The sequence below is a fragment of the Trichomycterus rosablanca genome, chromosome 26 (genome assembly GCF_030014385.1).
Source record: "Trichomycterus rosablanca isolate fTriRos1 chromosome 26, fTriRos1.hap1, whole genome shotgun sequence".
Taxonomy (NCBI): Eukaryota; Metazoa; Chordata; class Actinopteri; order Siluriformes; family Trichomycteridae; genus Trichomycterus; species Trichomycterus rosablanca.
The window spans coordinates 271,960-292,500 of record NC_086013.1 but is presented as its reverse complement, the minus strand read 5'-3'; the positions used below and the strand labels follow the sequence as shown (position 1 = coordinate 292,500).

Below are 20,541 nucleotides of genomic sequence, written 5' to 3'. Positions count from 1 at the left end.
TCACTCACTCACTCACTCACACACACACTCACTCACTCACACACTCACTCACTCACACTCACACTCACTCACACACTCACTCACACACTCACACACACACTCACACTCACTCACACACTCACACACTCACTCACTCACTCACACACTCACTCACTCACTCACACACTCACTCACTCACTCACACACTCACTCACTCACACTCACACTCACTCACACACTCACTCACACACTCACACACACACTCACACTCACTCACACACTCACACACTCACTCACTCACTCACACACTCACTCACTCACTCACACACTCACTCACGGTAAAGCCACAGTTACACTTTTCCCATCCACTATGTACTAGTGCTTATTCAGCCAAAATCAACAAAACATGGGCTCAGATATCAGGTGGTGCTATCGACCCAGCCTGGTGCCCATACAGGCACGATTAGGTCGAATTCATTGCTGCTGTACAACTGCACCCTCTGCTGTTGGCACCCACACCAGTGATTGGAGTGGTAGTACTGACATGATTCCAGTGCAGGGGGTGGATTGGAGACGACTAAATGGGATCAAATAGGATTAAATAAATAAATTATTTGATTGGCTCATGTTGTTGTCATGAGGCTGAAATACTGAAGCCCCTGACGCTTGGTTCATCAGTGGACCACTGTTCCAGGCCGGTTAGTACTACAGCAGAATTGATAGTGCACTATGAGAACCAGTTCCGGTTCGGTGTGGGAACAGTTCCACACTCTGACATCAGAACCTTGTTGGTAAAAACTGAAATACTAACACATTCTAAGATTAGCATTGGCCATATTAGCATTCACCTAAGCTGCTCCCTGAGTGTGTCTCTCTCTGATGTCACTTCCTCCACACGGCGTCCAAGTGAGGTCACTTCCTGTGTGAGCGTGTGCACCGTGTTCTGCAGGTCTGAATTGGTTTGAGAGAGAGCCGAGAGCTCCGCCCGGTGACGCTCACACACCTGCTGCATCTATAAAACACACACAGATGAGTGTCTGTGGAGTCATGAGCCTGCTGCCGTGCAGAACCTCTGTGTGTGTGTGTGTGTGTGTGTGTGTGTGTGTGTGTGTGTGTGTGTGAGACCTGATGCTGTGTCTCTCTCTGTAACTGTTGTGTATCTTCTTCAGATTTCTGTCGCTCTCTGTCCAGCTGCAGCCCACACTCCTTCTGCAGCTCCAGCACCTACACACACACCCACACACACACACACACACACACACACACACACACTAGCTGTTTCTTAACCTTAAATGATTTGCTGCCTGAGAGTCAGAGAGGTTTATAAATGTGAGAGGCACACTGTAGGGTCCATGTTATCGGTAGTAGTAGCTGGTGGGCGTGTCTCTGAGCTGATTTTGGGATTGGTTATGACCCATTAAAAGTCTTTCCTCACATACATGCTGCGCTGCGCTCGAGCGTACATGCCTAGGTCAGGGTCTGAAACCTGAGTGAGCTGCATGTGCTAGAGTGAAAGAGGCTAACACCACTGTTACAATCTGTGTACCATGATTTCTTTTCCAGTGTGTGTGTGTGTGTGTGTGTGTGTGTGTGTGTGCGCCTACCTTCTGTCTGGTCTGTTGAAGTTCAGCACACAATTTCTCATGGTCAGCACACTGCCTGCAACACACACACACACACACACACACACACACACACACAGACAGACAGAGCAGTTGATGATCTGGAACTTTCTTCAGGTGTACCTAAAGCACAGAATGACAGAACGTGTGAGCACATGTATGGTGATATGGAGGAGTGTGTGTACCTGCTGATGGTGGTGTCTCTCTCTCGGAGCTCCTCTCTCAGTCTCGGAACGTCTCTCCTCAGCTCGTCCCTCTCCTCCTTCAGTACGGTGTGTGATGCTGAAGTGTGTGTTGTGTGGAGTGTGTGTGAGGTGTCTGTGGTGTGTACAGGGTGTGTATCTGTATCTCTGAGCTGTAGCTGTAGTAGTCTTTGGTTCTCCTGTCGAAGCTTTCCCAGTTCCTGCTGGCTTTGTGTAAGGAGGGTCCAGGGATCTGCCCCCAGGGGTAGAAGAGAGGGGGCTGGGGTGGGACGCATGGGAGTCACGGAGGTCAGGGCTGGAGTCAGGGTTGTAGATGTGGATGCAGTGCAGGTCACAGTGAAGTGAGAGGGAGTGAGTAGAGCAGGAGTGGATGTACGGCTCACACCTACCAACCACACACAGGTACAATAATCAGAACAACACTAAATGTTCCAAACAAGCTGACAGGAGAACAGGACAGAGGGCTTAAGCATATCCTCTTCTCACTACTGTGTTCATCAGCACAACAACTGCTAACCCACAGTGGTAAAATATGTTAAAGCAATAACAATGGGGGATAATTTGATAGTTTGAGCCTCTTTCATTGATTTTATTTTCAGTTTCATGTTTTCATCCTGGTCAGGATCACAGTGGATCTGGTTTTCCGGCAAATACTAGGTAAAAAAAGGGGAATTAATCATTACAGGGCCACAATCACCCCCCATGGCCACTCTTATCCCGCAGATATAGCCAATTATGTCAGTATGTAGACACACGACCGGTCAAGAGCACCTCTGGGCAAGCCTGGTTTGATCTCCTATTTAAAATGTAAAAATTATATGAATCCTACAGCATATAATCAGACTTTTGTGTACGGGCACCGAGTCCTGGTCAGGCTGGTGATGTGATGGCATGTTAGACTGCTGATTGAATTATCATCAAAACCAACAACATTTTTGTTTGGTTCAGTCTACATTTACAGATGCAAAACATAAAGAAAATGAATAATATTTTTAAACAAAAGAGTTATTAGGAATAGCTTTAATTCAAGTGAAGTTAATCTCACCTGAGAGAAATGCAAACTGCTTCTATTTCATGGCCAATTTTAGTGTTTTTAAATAAAATCTAACCACCCAGATAACATTCCTTTATTCATTTATTATTTTAGTGTCAGGTAACAGGGATTTCTTCCCAATCTTCACAGAGACAACTGTTTCATGTACTTTAAACGGCTGCAGTCGGATAAACCCCCTTTAAATGTGTGTTTAGTGATTCAGAATGAAAGGAGCACAGACTCCAGACCATTTACCTGAGTTTAAAAGGTGTCCACATACTTTTGGCTGTGTAATGTATTTATTTGTACTGCAGGCAGAGTCTACATTTATCGATCTCTGTGTATAAACATTTACATTTTAGCATGTATATAAAGTGCTGATTTATACAGAGTGTGATGTGTTGCAGTGCAGTCTGACAGGATGACGTTTGTTAGCTTCGGGTGCTAATGTTTTTACCTCAGAGATGCTAAGCTAGGGGAGCTACTTAGCTTTAGCACGCGCTCTTACCTGTTTGATTGGTTCTGATGAAATCAGACGGAGCGGTTAATCTCTCCATGATTCTCCTCTTTACTGTAGATTAAACGATTTATAAATAAAACACAATTAAATAAACACTTTTAAACAGATCAGTGTTTAGTGACGATGCTAACATGACGCGTAAAAAAACAGCCCGCCAACCGCTTCAAACACAGCCGCGCGTGACTGTTACCATAGCAACACTCGCAGGGCTTGTGGGAAATGTAGTTTATTTGTAGGAGGTTTTGTAGGCGAATTGTTTTTGTGATAATTTAAGATTAGACAGATACATTATATATTTTAATCGCCTTTATATACAACATCCTGGATATTATTGTGGTTTAAAAACTATAAAATACAAATAGGATGTTAAAAGTAAGATGATTTTGATTATTTTGTAGGGCAGTGACAAGGTTAAAGAAGCAGTGATAAATGTGTTTGGATGGCAGAACAGATAACATTGCACTGATAATCCTGGAGTGACACGATGGTGCTTCTGGTAACGTGTGTACAGCCCAGCGAGAGGAATCCTGAGGATCTGAGTTGGTCTGTGACAGATTTAGCATTTGCTCTTTTCCTTCAGGTGCTCAGATTTCATCTCTGAAAACACGCAGAAGGTCGATGTGTCCCGGTTCGATGCTCAGCTGTGACCGAGAGTGTTTTTGTGCATTTGGGAGAAGAACATGGAGTTCTGCAGATGATTCGCTCTGCATGTGACCCAGTTATTCTAATCTCAACTGATTTATTACAGTCTAAAGGCTCCTCTCATCTCCGAGTCTATGTGGAACACTGGTGCTTAAGGAGAATGATGTCACTTCCTGTCATCCTACATCAGCATTGCCTTCAGATACTGTCACTTCCAAATAACTCATGATCAGTACAGAGAGAGGATGAGATAGAGAGATAACGAGATAGTGAACGAGACAGATCTGATTGTATATTAGTAACTGTAAGTGTGTCAGAATATTTAAGACACCACTGCTCAGCTCTAACCGTACATGACCTGGACGAACACAGTGAGTTACATGATAGAATATATTTCTATAGTTTGGTATGTTTAATAAGACTGTGACATCACAGGAAGTTAAAATCACAGCCGGGTTTATTTTGTTCCAAAAGGTTTTTCTCTAGACATAAATACAAACAGGAAATACAACAGTGGACATTTTTCTTTCTGTAAATATAATAAAAAACACTTGGATTTATATACAGTCCAATATTACACACACACACACACACACACTCAGCAGTTCTACACATGGATAAAGGGGGCGGAGTCTAAACTCAGCTGTGACCAATTAAAAACAAACTCATAAATATGCATTTTCTCCCGTCTCCCTGGCAACCATCACCTTGATTACACTCTAATGCTAAGTTACCGTCACCGTGGGAACAGCACACCCCAACATGATTTCACCCCCCAACAAACAAACAAACAAACAAACGAAACAAAGTGAAACTAAAGTTAAATGAGCGTGAAGATTAAAGAATGTTAATTGATCATTTTTCTTCTCCTGCTGAACGTTTACACTGGAGAAACTGGAGGAGAGAAATCAGCACCAGCTCCGGTTCAGACCGTGTAGAATTCAATAGAATTTCTATATTTAAAGATATATAAGAATATATTAGAAAAGTTCAGTGTGATCACATCTGGTCTGAAGTTCAGTCATGAAATGTAAGTAAGTTTGTGGTGAAACGAAGCTCTTCTGATGCCTCCAGCGCACTCAGACCTGCTTCATTCTTCTGTCTTGGAGCTACCAGCCTAACCCAGCGCGTGACGAGCGCACGTCTACCCGGAGACGTTCTGTAAGATGGAGTGTTCTGAGAAGTTCTGATCCAAATCCTCCTGCAATCCTCGGGTGAAGAAGTTCACGGTCCACATGATAAGATCAGAAGATCTAAAGCTCTTTTACACTGAATATCCATCAATCAATACGTGTTTCACATCAACAACACTCGTTCTCGTCCAGGGTCACAGTGGGACCAGAGCAAAGACGCATCACAAAGCTTCACTTACAACAAGGGGCGACTTTTAGGTCGACCAATCCACCTACTGTAGGTCTCTGGGAGGTGTGAGGAACTCAGAATAGCTGACATGGGGAGAACATGGCTCAGATCCTCAGATCATGTAGCTTAAACAAAGCTAAACTGGTAGCTCTGGGTTTAGCATGAATAGCCGTGTAGCTCCAGCGTGAAGCTGAAGAACGTCTCTGACCTTCCACCGGGTAAAAGTGAGACTAATATAATAATGCAACTCTAATAAGACCCAATCAGCACTAAAGGAACCACATGAGAGCCAATCAGCTCCCGGTGCTGGAAGTGTAATAATGTGAGACAGGAAGTTAGAAAGATTTAAATACTCACACTTTTATAAACGTCTGATTTACACCTGATTGTCGTTATAAAATCATCCAAACATCGAAAAGCTTCTCTATAAATTATCAAAACAAAACCCCAATCTAAACAGAGAACGACCAATCACACCGCTCCGCTCCCAGAGCTCCGCCCACACGCTGGCACTGGCACAAAGGCTTCGAACAGGAAGTGCAGCCTCGCCGGAGAACAGGAAGAGGAAGCATGAGAGGAAGCGAGTCTAATGCGTTCCCCCACACGGACCGGGTTAGAACATGGAGACGTTCAGAACCTGAGAGAGAGAGAGAGAGAGAGAGAGAGGGAGAGAGAGAGAGAGAATATTTACATGTAATAGACTCAATAATTAGGAGAGGTGTCCACATACTTTTGGTCACATAGCCTACATGTAAAATAAAGGTGTGGGGGGGGGGGCTACTTTTCCACTTACCGAGTCGTCCATGATGGAGGCAGGGTCGAAGTAATCGGCCTTCAGCTCGGTTCTCTCTCGCCGGTTTTTGGACGGTGGCTGTACAGGGACACACAGTCAGTGTTTATATTCAGCAGCAGCAGCAGGTAACCAATCAGGACGTGTTTTATATCTATATTCACATTTTATTTCTTTCATCTTTCTTTGAAGTCTGAAAGCATGTGAAGTGACGGCCGATCTAATACAGTATAATAATACTCCAACTTTATGTAATAATAATGAGTATAAAAATGCTACCAGATGGTGGCGCTCAGCAAAGAGCTGTGGCCAGAGTGCACAAGGGAATTAAGCATATCCAAATTCAGAGCAATACCCTCAATAGTTCACTAAACCATGTTGTGGTTATTATGTTGTGGTTCTGCATTCTCATTGGTTAACTGAAGTGACTCTAAGCAATCTGATTGGTAGTCCTGGGTAATATAGAGCAGATCTGATTGGCTGTACCAGGTCAATGTCCATGGTGTCGAAGTCCATTCCCTCGTTCAGGTCCTCTAACCTCTGCTCGGACGACATCATTACGTCTTCAACGATTGGCTGCTCGTCGTCCTCCATCAGACCTGCGTTTCTCCTCCTGAGGTACACACACACACACACACACACACACACACACACACACACGTTACAGGAGAATAAGCACTCAGTACTGAGCTGTGTGTGTGTGTGTGTGTGTGTGTGTGTGTGTGCTTACATGGCGTGCTGCAGGTGATTCCTCATTTTGGCGTTCTGGATGTGCGCTCTCTCCTGCTGCTGCCGCTGTGCCAGCATCCACGCTACCTGGGTACTACACACACATTCATACATGCATTAACATGGGGGGGTGTTTGGGGTTGGGGGGGGGGGCACTATAAGGGTGTGTGTGTGTGTAATTACTTGTAGTCGATCTGTGGGTGTGGCTGCTGTAACGTGGCGTGTTGTGATTGGTTGCTCATGGTGTACACGCCCACGTATCCCTCCTCTGAACGGAGCTTCTTGGCGTCTCGCAGCACGGTGGAGGTCATGTGGGGCGACGCCATCATCACTGGATGAGGTGACATGACGGGGTGCGGCGACATGATGGGGTGCGGCGACATGATGGGGTGCGGCGACATGATGGGGTGCGGCGACATGACTGGGTGCGGTGACATCACTGGGTGCGGTGACATCACTGGGTGCGGTGACATCATCATTGGAGTGTGTTGGTGTTGCTGTTCACGAGGCATCCAGGCGCTGGCGTCAGTACTGCTGCAGCTGCTCTCCTCTGATAGAGAGACACACACACACACACACACACACACATCAGTGCTCATCTCATCCAATCATTATTAGCACATTAATAATCGTAATAAGATGCTCAGCCGGGCCACGCCCACTTTTACAAAGCTACAAAGAGAGCAGGTTTCTAACGTGAATGTGGATCCGGACAGTGGGTGTGTGGACTCACCCTCGGGCAGTTTCCTCTTGGCTGGTGCGGGGCTTGCTTTGGGCTTCCTGCTGCGGCCGGAGCCTCGACTGCTCATGCCGCTGACCACAGACATGGCATCATCGTCCATGCCAGTCTGCAGAGAGTTCCTGTAGGAGATGAGAGGGAGCCAGCACTCCTCCCGCTGTAGAGACATCTGAAACGTCATGAAGCGCTCCAGGTACAGGTGTCTGATACACAGAGAGAGGAACACACAGTCAAACACACCGAGGAACACAGAGAAGCACACCATAGAACCCACAGTGGAACCCACAGTGTGGGTTTTTTAACCAATCAGTGAGGAGAAAACTCACCCCCATCATCATCATATACAACTGAGCAAGAGCAGGAAAAAATACAGAAGAAAAAGAGCTGCTGGTACCTCAGTAATAAATCAGTAATGAATCAGTAATGAATCAGTAATCAGGAATCATTCCTGGGTGACTCAGTGAATCAACTGTTGGAGCTGAATTATCACGTGAAGGTTCTGTGAAAGTAAACGGAGGATCTTACACTGTCTTCCTGTCCTGGCGCAGTAGTTTGGAGGAGAACTCACTCAGGATGTCCAGGAAGGCCAGGTTAAGAGGGGGGTATCCTTCACCCTGAGGACTCGGCTCCTTAAACGCAAACTCTATACCATCCCTACAACACACACACAAAAATGTTTTCATGACAACCTTTGGAACTCTGTCACCCAGTGATGAGAAGAAACTTGTCCAGATAATCAGATGTTAAAGAAGAAGCAGAAATCAGAAGTTCCACATGATCATGAGCTTAAAGTCTGCGGTGAAGCTCCAGCTCCAAAATCAACACATTAAAGCTTAGTTGTTTTTTCCCAAGCTGTTGCCAGGACAAGTTTGTCATGTGTGTGTGTGTGTGTGTGTGTGAGAGTGAGTGTGTGTGTGTACTTGTGCAGCATGGCGATGGCCTCTCTGGTCTTCAGCTGGTCCAGGCCGAACGTCAGTGAGAACCTGCGAGCGAGTTCTTTAATCCCACAGAACATCGCCGAGGAACGATCGATGTTATAACCCAGCTCACTCAGCATCTCGTTAAACAGCTGTAACACACACACACACACACACACACACACACACACACACACACACACACACACACTTCAGTCAACCACAATCATCTATTACATCAACAATACTATACTACTTATTATATACAGTATATTAGGACCACATTGATTCCATTCATGTTCCATCTTCAGTTCACCTCACTTACACTGTGTGAGGAAACCCAAGCAGTCACGAGGAGAACATGCTCAGAGTTCTGATGTGCAACAATAAAGAAGAAATGATAATACAGTAATCAGATAAAGAATCAGATCAGATTACCTGCTGCAGGCTGAGGAGCAGGGTTTTTGCACACTGGATCTTATCGATCTGTCGTGTTTTACTCATCGTCTCCTTTATAATATCACCATAATCATTATAGTACTGCACACACACACACACACACACACACACACACACACACACACACACACACACACAGAGAGAGAGAGAGTGTTAGTGAGGTCTGTGTAGCCACTGACTGTAATATTCTTCATCAACACCACAGACGTCCATCACTCCACCTCTAACATTCTACAACCTGATCCACCCTGAGGAACCCCAGGGGGCTGTATACGTGAAACAGTGTGTGTGTGTGTGTGTGTGTGTGTGTGTGTGTGTGTGTGTGTGTGTGTAGTTCTTACTCTCATGTACTGTTTGAAGATGTCAGCACCGGTGCTCATCTCCACCACGTTATAGATGATGAGTTTACAGTACGCCGCCAGCAGGTTCCTGCGCTTATGAAGAGCCTCAATCTTACTGGCTTCATCGTCCTGCTGTCCGTCTGCACACACACACACACACACACACATATCATACACACACACACAATATTAACATGCTTGTGTTTAGCTGTTTATGTGTGTGTGTGTAGTGTGTGTGCGTGCTTATATAACGTGTGTGTGAGTGTGTGTGTGTATACCGGTGCTACCATCATCATCCTGATCGATGAACACGTGGTCCAGGATGAAGTTGAGCAGGTCGCTCTGGAGAGACGAGTCCGGACTGAACACCAGCGGCTCCAGAGCGTCGCGACCTGATGATACAATCTGATGGCTGAAGATCATCAAAGCATCGCACAAGATGGTGAAGGCCTACACACACACACACGCACCCACACACACACACGCACCCACAGGAACATAAAAGTTTAATTTCCACCAGGAGCTTAGCGTGGCTCTCCAAACACGTTATAGAGGAGATAAGAGGACACAGATGGACACGTGTTGGAGGGGAATGTGATGATCTGGCAACCCTTGATCAGATCAGAGTTTGTGCAGGCAGCAGCAGATTCACAATCATGAATCGGATATGACTAAATTGGCAGATAAAATCCAAACTACTGTAGTGCTGCAGCATACACTAAGCTTAGCTAACCCGTCAGAGCTGTAGTGAAGTGGGATTACCTGCTCCTTCACGGCTGTACTGATGCTGCTCAGGTATCTCTGACACATCAAACAGAACGCTCTGGACTGCTTCCTCACCAGAGTCATATCAGCCTGAGAGGGAGAGAGAGAGAGAGAGAGATGAACACCAGATCAGCACCACACAGCCTGAACACACCACCAAACCCCCACCGCACTGTGGGCGTAGTCGAGATCAAACCAGGAGAAATGGGTCACCAGGAACTGAACTGGGGGACAGAATCAGGTTCTACATGTACATTAGTTAGCTGTTAGCAGGCTTGGAGTTAGGCAGGTTAAGAGAGCAGAACAGCTGTACTGTCAGTAGCAGATATAAACTTCACAGAGTCTCTGTTGATTAGAATGTCACACACTATAGGAGCTCACACACACTCGTGGGTCTGATGTTTGTTTTGGGCTGTTTACAGATGCACGTCTAAACAACCGTATTACAGCCGTTAGACTTTCCTTGATGCTGGTGTGTGTGTGTGTGTGTGTGTACCTTTGATGAGCTCCCCTCTGACACTTTAGCGAGGTTCCACAGGATAATGTAATGTGTGCACTGGAGAGCGTGAATCACTATCTGTAACAAACACACAAATCAACAAAACGTCTGTCTGTCTGTCTCTGTGTCTGTCTGTCTCTCTCTGTGATGTATGACGGTGGGTGAGTGGGTACCTGTTCGGGCATGTCCCCGTTCTGCAGTCCTGTGTTCAGCAGTTTGTAATTGCAGGTGAACAGATCCCACTTAGTGAGGTCATGGGCACTGCGGGCGCACACACACACACACACATTTAGTTAGTAATACATGGTAACCCTACAGTGTTGACTCTGTGTGTGTGTGTGTGTGTGTGTGTGTGTGTGTGTGTGTGTGTGTGTGTGTGTGTGTGGGGGGGGGGGGGGGGGGGGGTTACTTGTGGAAGGCGGTGATTCTCTTCAGTGTAGATAAAACCTGAAACGTGTCGTCTTCATCAGGCTCCTCCCCCTGAGAGAGAAAACACACAGGGTCCCAAACACATGAACACACACTAACAACACAACTCCCCCCCCCCCCAAACCACCGCTCAGTGTAACGGTACCTCCAGCAGGAAGTCGTCGAGCAGCCGGTTGAACTTGTCGATCTGCTCGTCCATCAGCTGGCTCAGCATGATGTCCACTCGGTTATAGGTGGTGAACTCTTCATTACACAGATGATGGAAGGTCACAGAACACACCTCCAGCACGCCTGTGTCCGTGTGCTTCTCCACCACGTCACGGATCTGACGCAGCAGAGCATCCAAGTGCTGCCGCGAACACACACACACACACACACACACACACACATGTGGGTTTAACTGCTGGAACCATGTGGAACTGAAAGCAGCATGTGACTCTCTGATATAAACAGGGCAGAATTGATAAAACCACCACAAACTGTCATGTTGTTTCTACTGAACATCTACTGCTGTAGTCGAGGACTTTATGTGATTTTATGATCGTTTAGGAAGCAACCAAACTTTTCTTTAATTCATTTCTAATCTCTCCACATGTCTGATCTGGATCAAAACAAAGCAGATAATGAATAAAGAAAAGAGCTGGATGTCTGGTTACCTTCTCCAATCTACCAGTGGTGTAGATCTCCAGGTCAAAGTACTGCGGTAACTGCAGCAGGTTCGTTACCTTCTCAGAATCCACGCAGTACTGAGAGAGAGACAAGACAAGCACTTAACACCCCTCAACCCAAACCACACAAGCGCATTAAAAAGTGATTTTTTTTTCACTGCGGACGGGAGGCTTAACATGTTCAGAATCACTCAAACAAAAACATTACACAGCAGGAAGTATGAAACGTGTAAGTGTCTTACTTTAGCCAGCAGGAGCGGCAGAGCAACAGCAAAGATCTCAGTGATCCTGGTCCGATCATCCATCTGGGTTTTTTTTTCTTTTGCCGTCAACACCTGGAACACACACGAGCAAACAAGCCGTCAGATCCAGCTCTGAAAGCTCCACATGTATCTGTGTTTTGTTCATGTTAAGCGTTGTTCGTACGGCCCGAGTCGCTTTAACCGCCTCATATCAAACAGTTCTTTTGTCAGTTTAAACTGTATGAGCTTATCAACTTCTCCTGAAACGGCTGCGTTCCAAACTACACACGGTACTACACTAAACAGTGCATCTTTCTAGTGCACTTCCCATGGTAACACAATGTAGCACCCAGGATAAGGTTTGGGATGCAGCCTAAAAAATCCCTTGTAAACAATGTGTGCATGAGTAAAAATCATCAGATGAGATGGAGATGAAACACTACAACACTTACAACAAGGCATCCAAACACCAAGAGAACTGAAGCAAACGATAAGTCTATTTCTGAAACATTTGCTCTGAACACTCTCGTTTAGGTGAAGCTGAGAGCGTGCTTTAGGTGTGATTCAGATTAATCATGTCATGCTGTTGAGGAAGGTTTAAGGGAAACTGTAAGAAAACGATTCCTGGTTAAATCAGCTGATGGGAGAGTGAGAGTGCAGATAAATGAGTCTCACCCTCTTCCCAGTGCCACGCCCGATGGGTGGGTGACACTCACATCCCTGTCTGACAGCACACAGCATGATCTCGATCAGAGCCGTCTCCTGTTTGTCTGTTAGAGCTACACACACACACACACACACACACACACACACACACACACACACACACACACACAAGGCTTTATTAGAAAGAACTGATCTACTAATAATATAAAGGATATATATTTAACAGTGATTCAGCTTCACACTGTATAACAGGAACCCAAGGTCAGGGTCCCAGAATGCTGAAACACCCTGGACAGGGCACCAATCCACCCTCAGGCACAGCCAATCACGTCTGTATGTGTGTGTGGTACACACCTTCCTCTCCAGGAAAGGGTTCGTCCAGCAGGAGGCTGATCATACTCTCCCAGTCCTTCAGCAGATCTGAGGCACATTCCCACAGACTGTCCACCAGGTACGCTCCATGCTCATGCAGCTACACACACACACACACACACACACACACACACACACACACACACACACACACACACACACACACAGTGAACTCTAAACACTATATCACGTTACTATTAAAATGCCTTTCCTTTAAATGAATGAATATTTATAATCTTCTTGTTATCTGACTGTAACCTGCTCCTCACCTCACTCTCCTGGAAGAAGAAGACGGTGGTTTTGATGAGGTTTGAGTTCAGACACTGTCGGCCTCTCCTGGGCAGACCTTCCTCCTCAGGACCTCTCTGACTGAACAGCCTATAGAGAAAGAGAGACCAGGAGAACATGTCAGTGTGTTTCTACACAACATCCAGGTGCTGGCGCTGTAGAATCAGCCACCAAATGCACCATTTGCGCCACCATTAAACTGAACAAGCACCACATTCTGCACCGTTCTAAAGCAGGATTAGCATTAGCAGCTAGAATGAGATCAGTTCCTGTGAAGGTGCTGTGATTGGTAATCTAACTTACTTTTTATAGAGAAACTCTCCTGCTGCGATGGCGATGGGACGATGTGCAGAGTAAACCAGGTGATAGATACTCTCACAGTCTTCTGCTGTCAGCACCTCCTCACTGCTCCTACACACACACACACACACACACAGAAGCATGATGTTATGTATTCCTGCATGTAGGGAGTCGGTCTGGTTACTGTGAGGATGTGGATATCAGATCAGGATCAGCTTTGATAATGAAATCAGTCTGGTCACATCAGAACCCTTCACATGTTTATAACTTATAAAAATCAGGACTGATGATCGTTTGTTCTGGTATTAGAAGAAAACCTTCCTCCTGTCACCCAAAAACAGAAACTGTGAGGCTACATAAACACTCTGTAGGTGTTTTCTCTGTTCTGGTGTTTGATGTGAGGATGAAGATCTTGAGCCGTGTCTGTAGTACTTTATACCCTGTGCTGCTGCAGGTGATCCTAAACCCTAAGCTACACATTAAGGCTGAAGGTGAGGATCAGATACTCACTGCAGGACGAGCGTGAGCAGTTTGATGGCCTGAACAGCGACGTCGTACTCCTTATCCAGAGCCATGGACACGATCCGATCCTGCAGAGAGACAAAATTTAGCCCTGCATACTCAAGACCGGAAACACAGTGGAGAATATGTAGTGTAAGTGTACACATCCACTCCCAGAATGCACTGCAACAAGTCAGTGTGTTTAAACATGAAACAGCCTGTTTACAAACATTTTGATGTATTCTACAGTCAGTGTGGTTAAAAACTGGACAAAGGTATGGAGTTTATTAGGCTGGAGTATATTATTATTCAGTCATAAAACACACGTCTTGAAGCCGTGGTGGACTGTGTTATGTAAAAATGGTTTTCCAAAGCACTCCCAAACAATTTATCACAATACCATGACAATTTCTCTGAGAGCTGGAAAGTCACGCTCATTTATCAGTGGATCTTCTGACAATATTATGTACAGTAGAGATTTACTGTATCAGTAGAAGAAGATAGACTTTATTTGTCACATATACAGGTGTGCAGTACAATGAAATTCTCTCTTCGCATATCCCAGCTTGATTGGAAGCTGGGGTCAGAGCGCAGGGTCAGCCACCTTACGGCGCCCCTGGAGCAGACAGGGTTAAGGGCCTCGCTCAAGGACCCAACAGTGGCTGCATAGCAGAGCCTGGATTTGAACCCCCAATCTTCCGGTTGATAGCCCAAAGCTCCACCCACTAGGCTCCCACTGTCCCTTAATCAGCGCCAGTGACTCCAGTATAGACTTTACCTTGAAGCGGCTGGTGAAGAGTTCCAGTCTGGCGTTCAGCTCTCGGTTATAATAGAGACCCTGTAATGCTGTCAGACACTTTAACCTCACCTCCCCCTGCTGCTCACACACACACACACACACACACACACAAACACACACACACACACACACACAGAGAGAGAGAGAGAGAGAGAGAGAGACAGGTTTTAGATCACCTCTTACAGTTTGGTTAATGAAAGACAGAGAGCATCTCATGATGAGCGTCCTCTCACTCACTTTATCGTGCATGGTCCAGCCCACATACTTCAGGTAACTGTCATTCAGAAACGCATCACTGTACATCTTCATCCACACGCCGATCTCCTCGATACAGATCGCTCTGATCTCTGCTATGGCATCTCTGATACACACACACACACACACACACACACACACACACACACACACACACACACATATATATATGAGAATTCTCTCTATCTGTGACTGGATAATCTCATAAACTAACACTCATTAATGTTCGAGGTGATGATTGTTCCTGAGCTGTGTGAATATATCTGAGTAGCAGTGATGTACCTGTATCGATGGATGAACACGCCCTTAAATATGGCATTCATCATGTGCTCAATCTCATCCTGGTTCTCCTGGAGCTGTAACACACACACATGAAGAACATTCAGCCTGGATTACCACGCACAACCAACTGTTCTATTTTATTACATTATTTAGATTTCCACAATTAATAACCCGGGTTTACAATTATCTATGAGGTATATTTTTCTCTGTATTTTTTCACTTTATCTCCCAATTTTATGACATTCAATTCCCAACTGTACATCCACTGCCGCTAACACAACCTTCGATCGGAACAGGGAGAGCCGGATCACCCCACACCCCCTCAGACACGTGTCTAATCTGCATCGTGTTAAAATCATGGACAAAATGTGTCGTTTAAAAAGAAGGGACTGATTTAATAGAACCCGAACCCTATCCTTACATTCTTCAAACTTCTGCAAAATGTTTTCTTTCTATTTTCATTTTCATCCTCACAGAGACACTGGTTTCATTACCTAAAACATTTAAAACATTTATAAAATACTCTGCTGGGTTGTGTCATGTTAAAACTATCCATCTCCCTCCTGATGATCTCCTGATGATCGCTGTAATTTATTTCTAATTAACAGAGGTGATGAATCCACTTCTGACGACCACATAAGCAGCTCATTATCACCTCGTGTTTGATTCAGCAGTATTAGGGAAGGGCTTCTGATGATCCCGTAAGTTATCATGTGATCGACTCCTGATTACCAGGTGCTGAGGGACGGAGACATGCTCTCTCAGTGTGTGTGTGTGTGTGTGTGTGTGTGTGTGTGAGTGTGTGTGTGTGTGTGTGTACCTCTTTGCGTTTCTGCAGCAGTAGTTCTAGACGATCGTTGGCTCTCTTGCCGATACTCTTGTTGCGTTCGGTTTCGTACTGCCTCTGTGTGTTATCCATGTTAATGCTCAGATTCAGAGCCACATTCACCAGCGCTGTCATCAGCTTCATTGCTGCACACACACACACACACACACACACACACACACTTAATTCGAGTCATGTGGAACTCAATCCTAAGCCAGTGTAGTTACAGTGCCTATGTATCTACTATAATAATTCTTTACATTAGCACCAAGCTAACAGAAGGTCAAAGGTTAAGTGGTGAGAGGTGACAGACCTGCGAGGGTGCTGGTGTGTCTGAAGGCGCGGACCTGTGAGTCGGACAAGCCGGTGAGCAGCGAGATGACCGTATCCATCATGCACTCGTCGTAGATGATGCTGTACTGACACTGGCGCACCAACACCGAGATAAACTCACAGAATCCCCAGCGGAACCTCTTCCACACCGGGCCAGCCATGGTCAGGGGGTAATCACCGCTGTCCTGCACACACACACACACACACACACACACACACACACAATTACAAACAATTCTAATAATACTGCAGGTTTTGATCCACACAGTTCTAGAGTGGTATCTGTGTTTCAGCACGGTTCTGGAGAACCTGGATCTGCTCTGAGATCATCAGCACAGTTCTAACATCTCACCTCATCAAATTCCTCAGTCATCTTCCGAATGATCTCCGAGTTCTGCATGTGTCGGAACATCTCTGAACTCACAGCACCTGAAACATGCCCGAACACGAACACACACACACACACACACACACACACACACACACACACACACACACACACACACACCTTATGAAGAACAGTCTATGATTGGTGGGCACACTGATTAACTAAGCTTGTTAAATAAATGAATAACAATAAAGGATGGATTAGCTGCTAGCTCTGCAGCTGAAACTAAAACCTAGTGGGATAGTAAAGATGTGTAAATGTGTGTAGATGGGCTCCCCTGTTCTCTGAAGGTCAGCAGTACTGCTGGCCCATCTGATCACAGGCTGAGCCCACACACACCTTCATCTCTGCACAGACTAACACTCTGTTCTTCCTCAGCAAACCACAAACTGCTGCTTTTAAAGTTCAGCGTGGAGTTCAGGAGGGCTCACACACCTTTACAGCCAGCGCAGTGTATGAAGAAGTTAATGAGCTCCAGGAGAGATGTGTCTCGGTCATTCTTATAGGCTTCAATCCAATCGTCCACCACCGACTACACAGACAGACAGACAGAGAGAGGTTATAAAGCATCATACGTTTATCACTGCTATGATCTGTACTATATTCAAATGACCTGTGTGTGTACGTACCTGTGTGTGTGTGTGTGTGTACACGTACCTGTGTGGCACTCTTGCCCAGTCGGATGATGTCGAACAGACTAAGGTTCTCTGTTCCATTCTCCTGATGGTGGCCGTTCACTCGGCCTGGTGCTCGCACACCCGCTGCTTTTTTACCCTTCTAAACACACACAATAAAACACCATGCATTACACTATAACCACACATCTGTACACATCTGGATGCTCTCGTACCCTGTACATTTCATTGATTATAATTTTGTTTATAATGAACAGTGGTGGATCAGTGAGTGTTTTAGAGCCAGAACTCTGGTGAGGTGAGTGATGCAGGAACATCATTGATGAGTGCATGAGAGCTCAGACTCACCTTTCCTTTGCTGGGTTTGATGCGTCCCTCAGGATCCTCCAAATCTGTATCTGAGGAGAACTGAGTGTCCACCTCACTGCGCACACACACACACACACACACACACACACACAGGTTTCATTTGCAGAAGGGTTTGTGGAACAGATTGGGTGTGAGTGGTGCATCCTGTGAGTTTGGAGGTTCGGGTTCTCAGCATTGCACTGACACTAACCTGAGCACCATAAACAAATCAACAAACCAGCAGCAGGTCTGTTCCTATATTAGATGAGTGAGTAAGTGTGTGTGTGTGTGTGTGTGATAAAAGCTTTACTCATGTTGTGTATTTCTGGCTGGAGAAACATTTCTCTAGACTCAGAGCAGACTGGGGGAAACAGAGAGAGCTTAATGTGGCTGAACGTGGGGGAACTGCCTCGTTCTTTCTATAAACAGACTGGTGTGAAGCTTTCTCCCACTATAACCATCAGATAGGAACACACTGGGTCTGAACGCTGCTTCACCTCTAGAGAGTCTGAGAGACGTTCCGTAGGCTGGAACCTTAAATCAGGTGAGCTTTTTAAAATGAAGCCCTTCAGAGTCTTTCATGAAGGTAGCGCTCCACACTGCTCTGCCTGCTCTCGGCCGTGTGTGTGTGTGTGTGTGTGTGTGCGTGTGTGTGTGCGTGTGTGTGTGTGTGTGTGTGTGTGTGTGTGCGTGCGTGGTGAACTCACTGGGGATAGTAGCAATCAGACTGTAGTTCCTGAGCTGCTATCATTTCTTCAGCATCTTCTGCTCCCTCTGCGTAGGATGGAAGGTCTCTGCTGTACGAGGAGCGCCGGAGAGGAACCGCACGTACACAACTCAGCTGTGAGAACACACAACCAGCAGCAGCTCAGGGTTAAACACACACACACACACACACACACGTAAAGCGGGTCACACAGCGGCGTACTGCAGTGCACCTGATTAAACACCACACACTGCAGCACGTGGAAGCTCTAAAGTGCCATTTTATGTTTCAACTCTTTCTACCCACATTTTTATTTGGATGTGACGTTCCTCTCAGATATTTAGAACTCTTCACTGTAAACAGCTGAAGTTAAACAGAACGCCCGGCTCACAGCCGCCTTCTACAGTGTGGAAAAAAGGATTCATCAACTCTAACATTCACCAGCTCACAATGTTCAACTGCTATCATTCAACTGCCCATGTTCCACTCCCAACTTTAATCAACCACTAACATTCACCAACCCCAAAAAATACACACACATACACACAACGGACTATATTACTGTTTTATCTACAGAACATCACACATTTCAAGGTAGACAAAACCCAGCGTAAACAAAACCCAGCGTAAACAAAACACCCTGGACTAAATGTTAGACTTTAGCAAAAACAATGTGATATAAAATGTACATGCAAAAGTTGTGGCACCTTCAATAAGATCTGCTAATACAGTAATGCACAAATCTGTGTGTGTGTGTGTGTGTGTGTGTGTGTGCATCACTACTACACTCAAGCATTCACACGATGTAAATAAGGACTAGCCAGTCCACCTACTGGTATGAGTTGGGGAGTAATCGGGGGTGTGGGATTATTAGAGGGAATATTAGAGTAAACAAGTCAAGGAATTTTATTCTGTAAACGTTTATTATCACAATCTCACAAAACTAAATAATAATAATAAATAAATGTACGGAACACTGTTACATGCTGCTAAACTGCTAAATTCTGAAGGTTTGCTGTGTGGTATATCATTCTGGATAATCTGATTAAATAATCCAGCTCATTTAAACCTGACAGAACAGTTTATAATGTGTAAAACTGGACTGAATTATAACATTTATTTAATAAATTAATAAACTGTGACCTGTTTCACTTCAGTCAGTTCCGTAAACACTGAATCTTTCTTGCGATATACTCATTGATATATAATGCTTCTGTATTACTTAATATTTATATCATAACCTACAGTAAATTATTATATTAATACAGTTATAAAAATAAACAACAATTATTTACAGTCACAAACTATTAGCATGGTTAGCAAAAACACTATTAGCTTAGCCAGCAGAAAGCTAAGTGGCTAAATAACAAGCTAAAGTAAACCCTTAGCCAACTGGCTGGTAACTAGGCTAACCAAAACGTTTATTTCTTGACATATTTGTACGAAATGTAATAATTAAAAACTTAAGTCTGAAGCGAAATAAATAATAATTATGATCATAAATAAAGAGAAACAGCGCGCGAGCTCAGAACGGCGCATCCGCCATTTTCTCCTCTCTTACCTCAGATCAACCTGAACCGGATTAATCCAGATTTCACTCCAACTTTACTCCGATCGCGTCACTTTTACTGAATAATTATTAATAATTGCATTTCAAATGTGTGAGATTTAATATATTAAATTAAATCGATTTTAAACTGTTTAAGGATTGATGAGTGTTTTCTCCGCTTCGACTCCACCGCAGTCTCACACCGCAGCGCCACCTACCGGCCAGAGTGAGGAACAACAGCGGTGCCACTCCGGCTGTGTTCCAAACCGTAATACAACACTAACTAGTGCACTACTGAGGGACAGAGGGCACGGAGGAGTGTTCAGCAGTCCTGGGTGGGTGAGCCTGGCAAGT

General features: G+C 45.2%; 2 protein-coding genes across 6 annotated transcripts in view; both read right to left on the bottom strand.

Annotated features, from left to right (window-relative positions):
• Positions 1-3,499, bottom strand: part of cchcr1 (coiled-coil alpha-helical rod protein 1) — an 18,889-nt gene extending 15,390 nt beyond the window's left edge. Inside the window, exons 1-5 of one of the 2 annotated variants that reach the window (XM_062988559.1) lie at positions 3,346-3,499; positions 1,787-2,189; positions 1,584-1,638; positions 1,105-1,203; positions 828-991 (exon numbers count right to left, since the gene is read on the bottom strand). In XM_062988559.1, coding sequence (XP_062844629.1) covers positions 828-991; positions 1,105-1,203; positions 1,584-1,638; positions 1,787-2,189; positions 3,346-3,394 — 770 coding nt within the window. In that variant the 5' untranslated portion in view covers positions 3,395-3,499. The remainder of the gene's footprint in view (positions 1-827; positions 992-1,104; positions 1,204-1,583; positions 1,639-1,786; positions 2,190-3,345) is intronic. The other variant, XM_062988558.1, reaches the window with a different exon arrangement.
• A 939-nt stretch (positions 3,500-4,438) lies between these two features.
• On the bottom strand, positions 4,439-20,384 carry stag2a (STAG2 cohesin complex component a). Of its 4 annotated transcripts, XM_062989131.1 has the most exons (35): positions 20,200-20,384; positions 18,945-19,038; positions 18,640-18,773; positions 17,933-18,008; positions 17,607-17,726; positions 17,385-17,481; positions 16,914-16,990; positions 16,542-16,746; positions 16,223-16,374; positions 15,403-15,476; positions 15,103-15,226; positions 14,845-14,943; positions 14,076-14,155; positions 13,569-13,676; positions 13,247-13,355; positions 12,960-13,077; positions 12,615-12,718; positions 11,940-12,032; positions 11,686-11,775; positions 11,175-11,378; positions 11,010-11,080; positions 10,774-10,861; positions 10,598-10,678; positions 10,099-10,191; positions 9,615-9,786; positions 9,337-9,476; positions 8,975-9,076; positions 8,540-8,688; positions 8,145-8,273; positions 7,614-7,822; positions 7,064-7,430; positions 6,882-6,974; positions 6,638-6,764; positions 6,155-6,232; positions 4,439-5,998 (listed from the first exon to the last, which is right to left on the bottom strand). In XM_062989131.1, exons 3-35 carry the CDS (start codon positions 18,681-18,683, stop codon positions 5,975-5,977), a joined length of 3,897 nt encoding a protein of 1,298 aa, XP_062845201.1. In that variant the 5' UTR covers positions 18,684-18,773; positions 18,945-19,038; positions 20,200-20,384; the 3' UTR covers positions 4,439-5,974. The 4 variants fall into 4 exon arrangements, with proteins under 4 accessions (XP_062845201.1, XP_062845202.1, XP_062845200.1 ...); XM_062989132.1 differs by lacking the exon at positions 18,945-19,038; XM_062989130.1 differs by lacking the exon at positions 20,200-20,384 and having other exon boundaries at positions 18,945-19,970.
• Between the last annotated feature and the right edge of the window lie 157 nt (positions 20,385-20,541).

Coding starts and splice junctions, on each gene's coding strand:
- stag2a (XM_062989131.1), bottom strand. CDS start 18,683: ATGATAGCAGCTCAGGAACTACAGTCTGATTGCTACTATCCCCA. Junction 15,227..15,402: donor GTGTTCATCCATCGATACAG/GTACATCACTGC, acceptor TGTGTGTATCAG/AGATGCCATAGCAGAGATCA. Junction 10,192..10,597: donor CAGAGGGGAGCTCATCAAAG/GTACACACACAC, acceptor TCTCCCTCTCAG/GCTGATATGACTCTGGTGAG.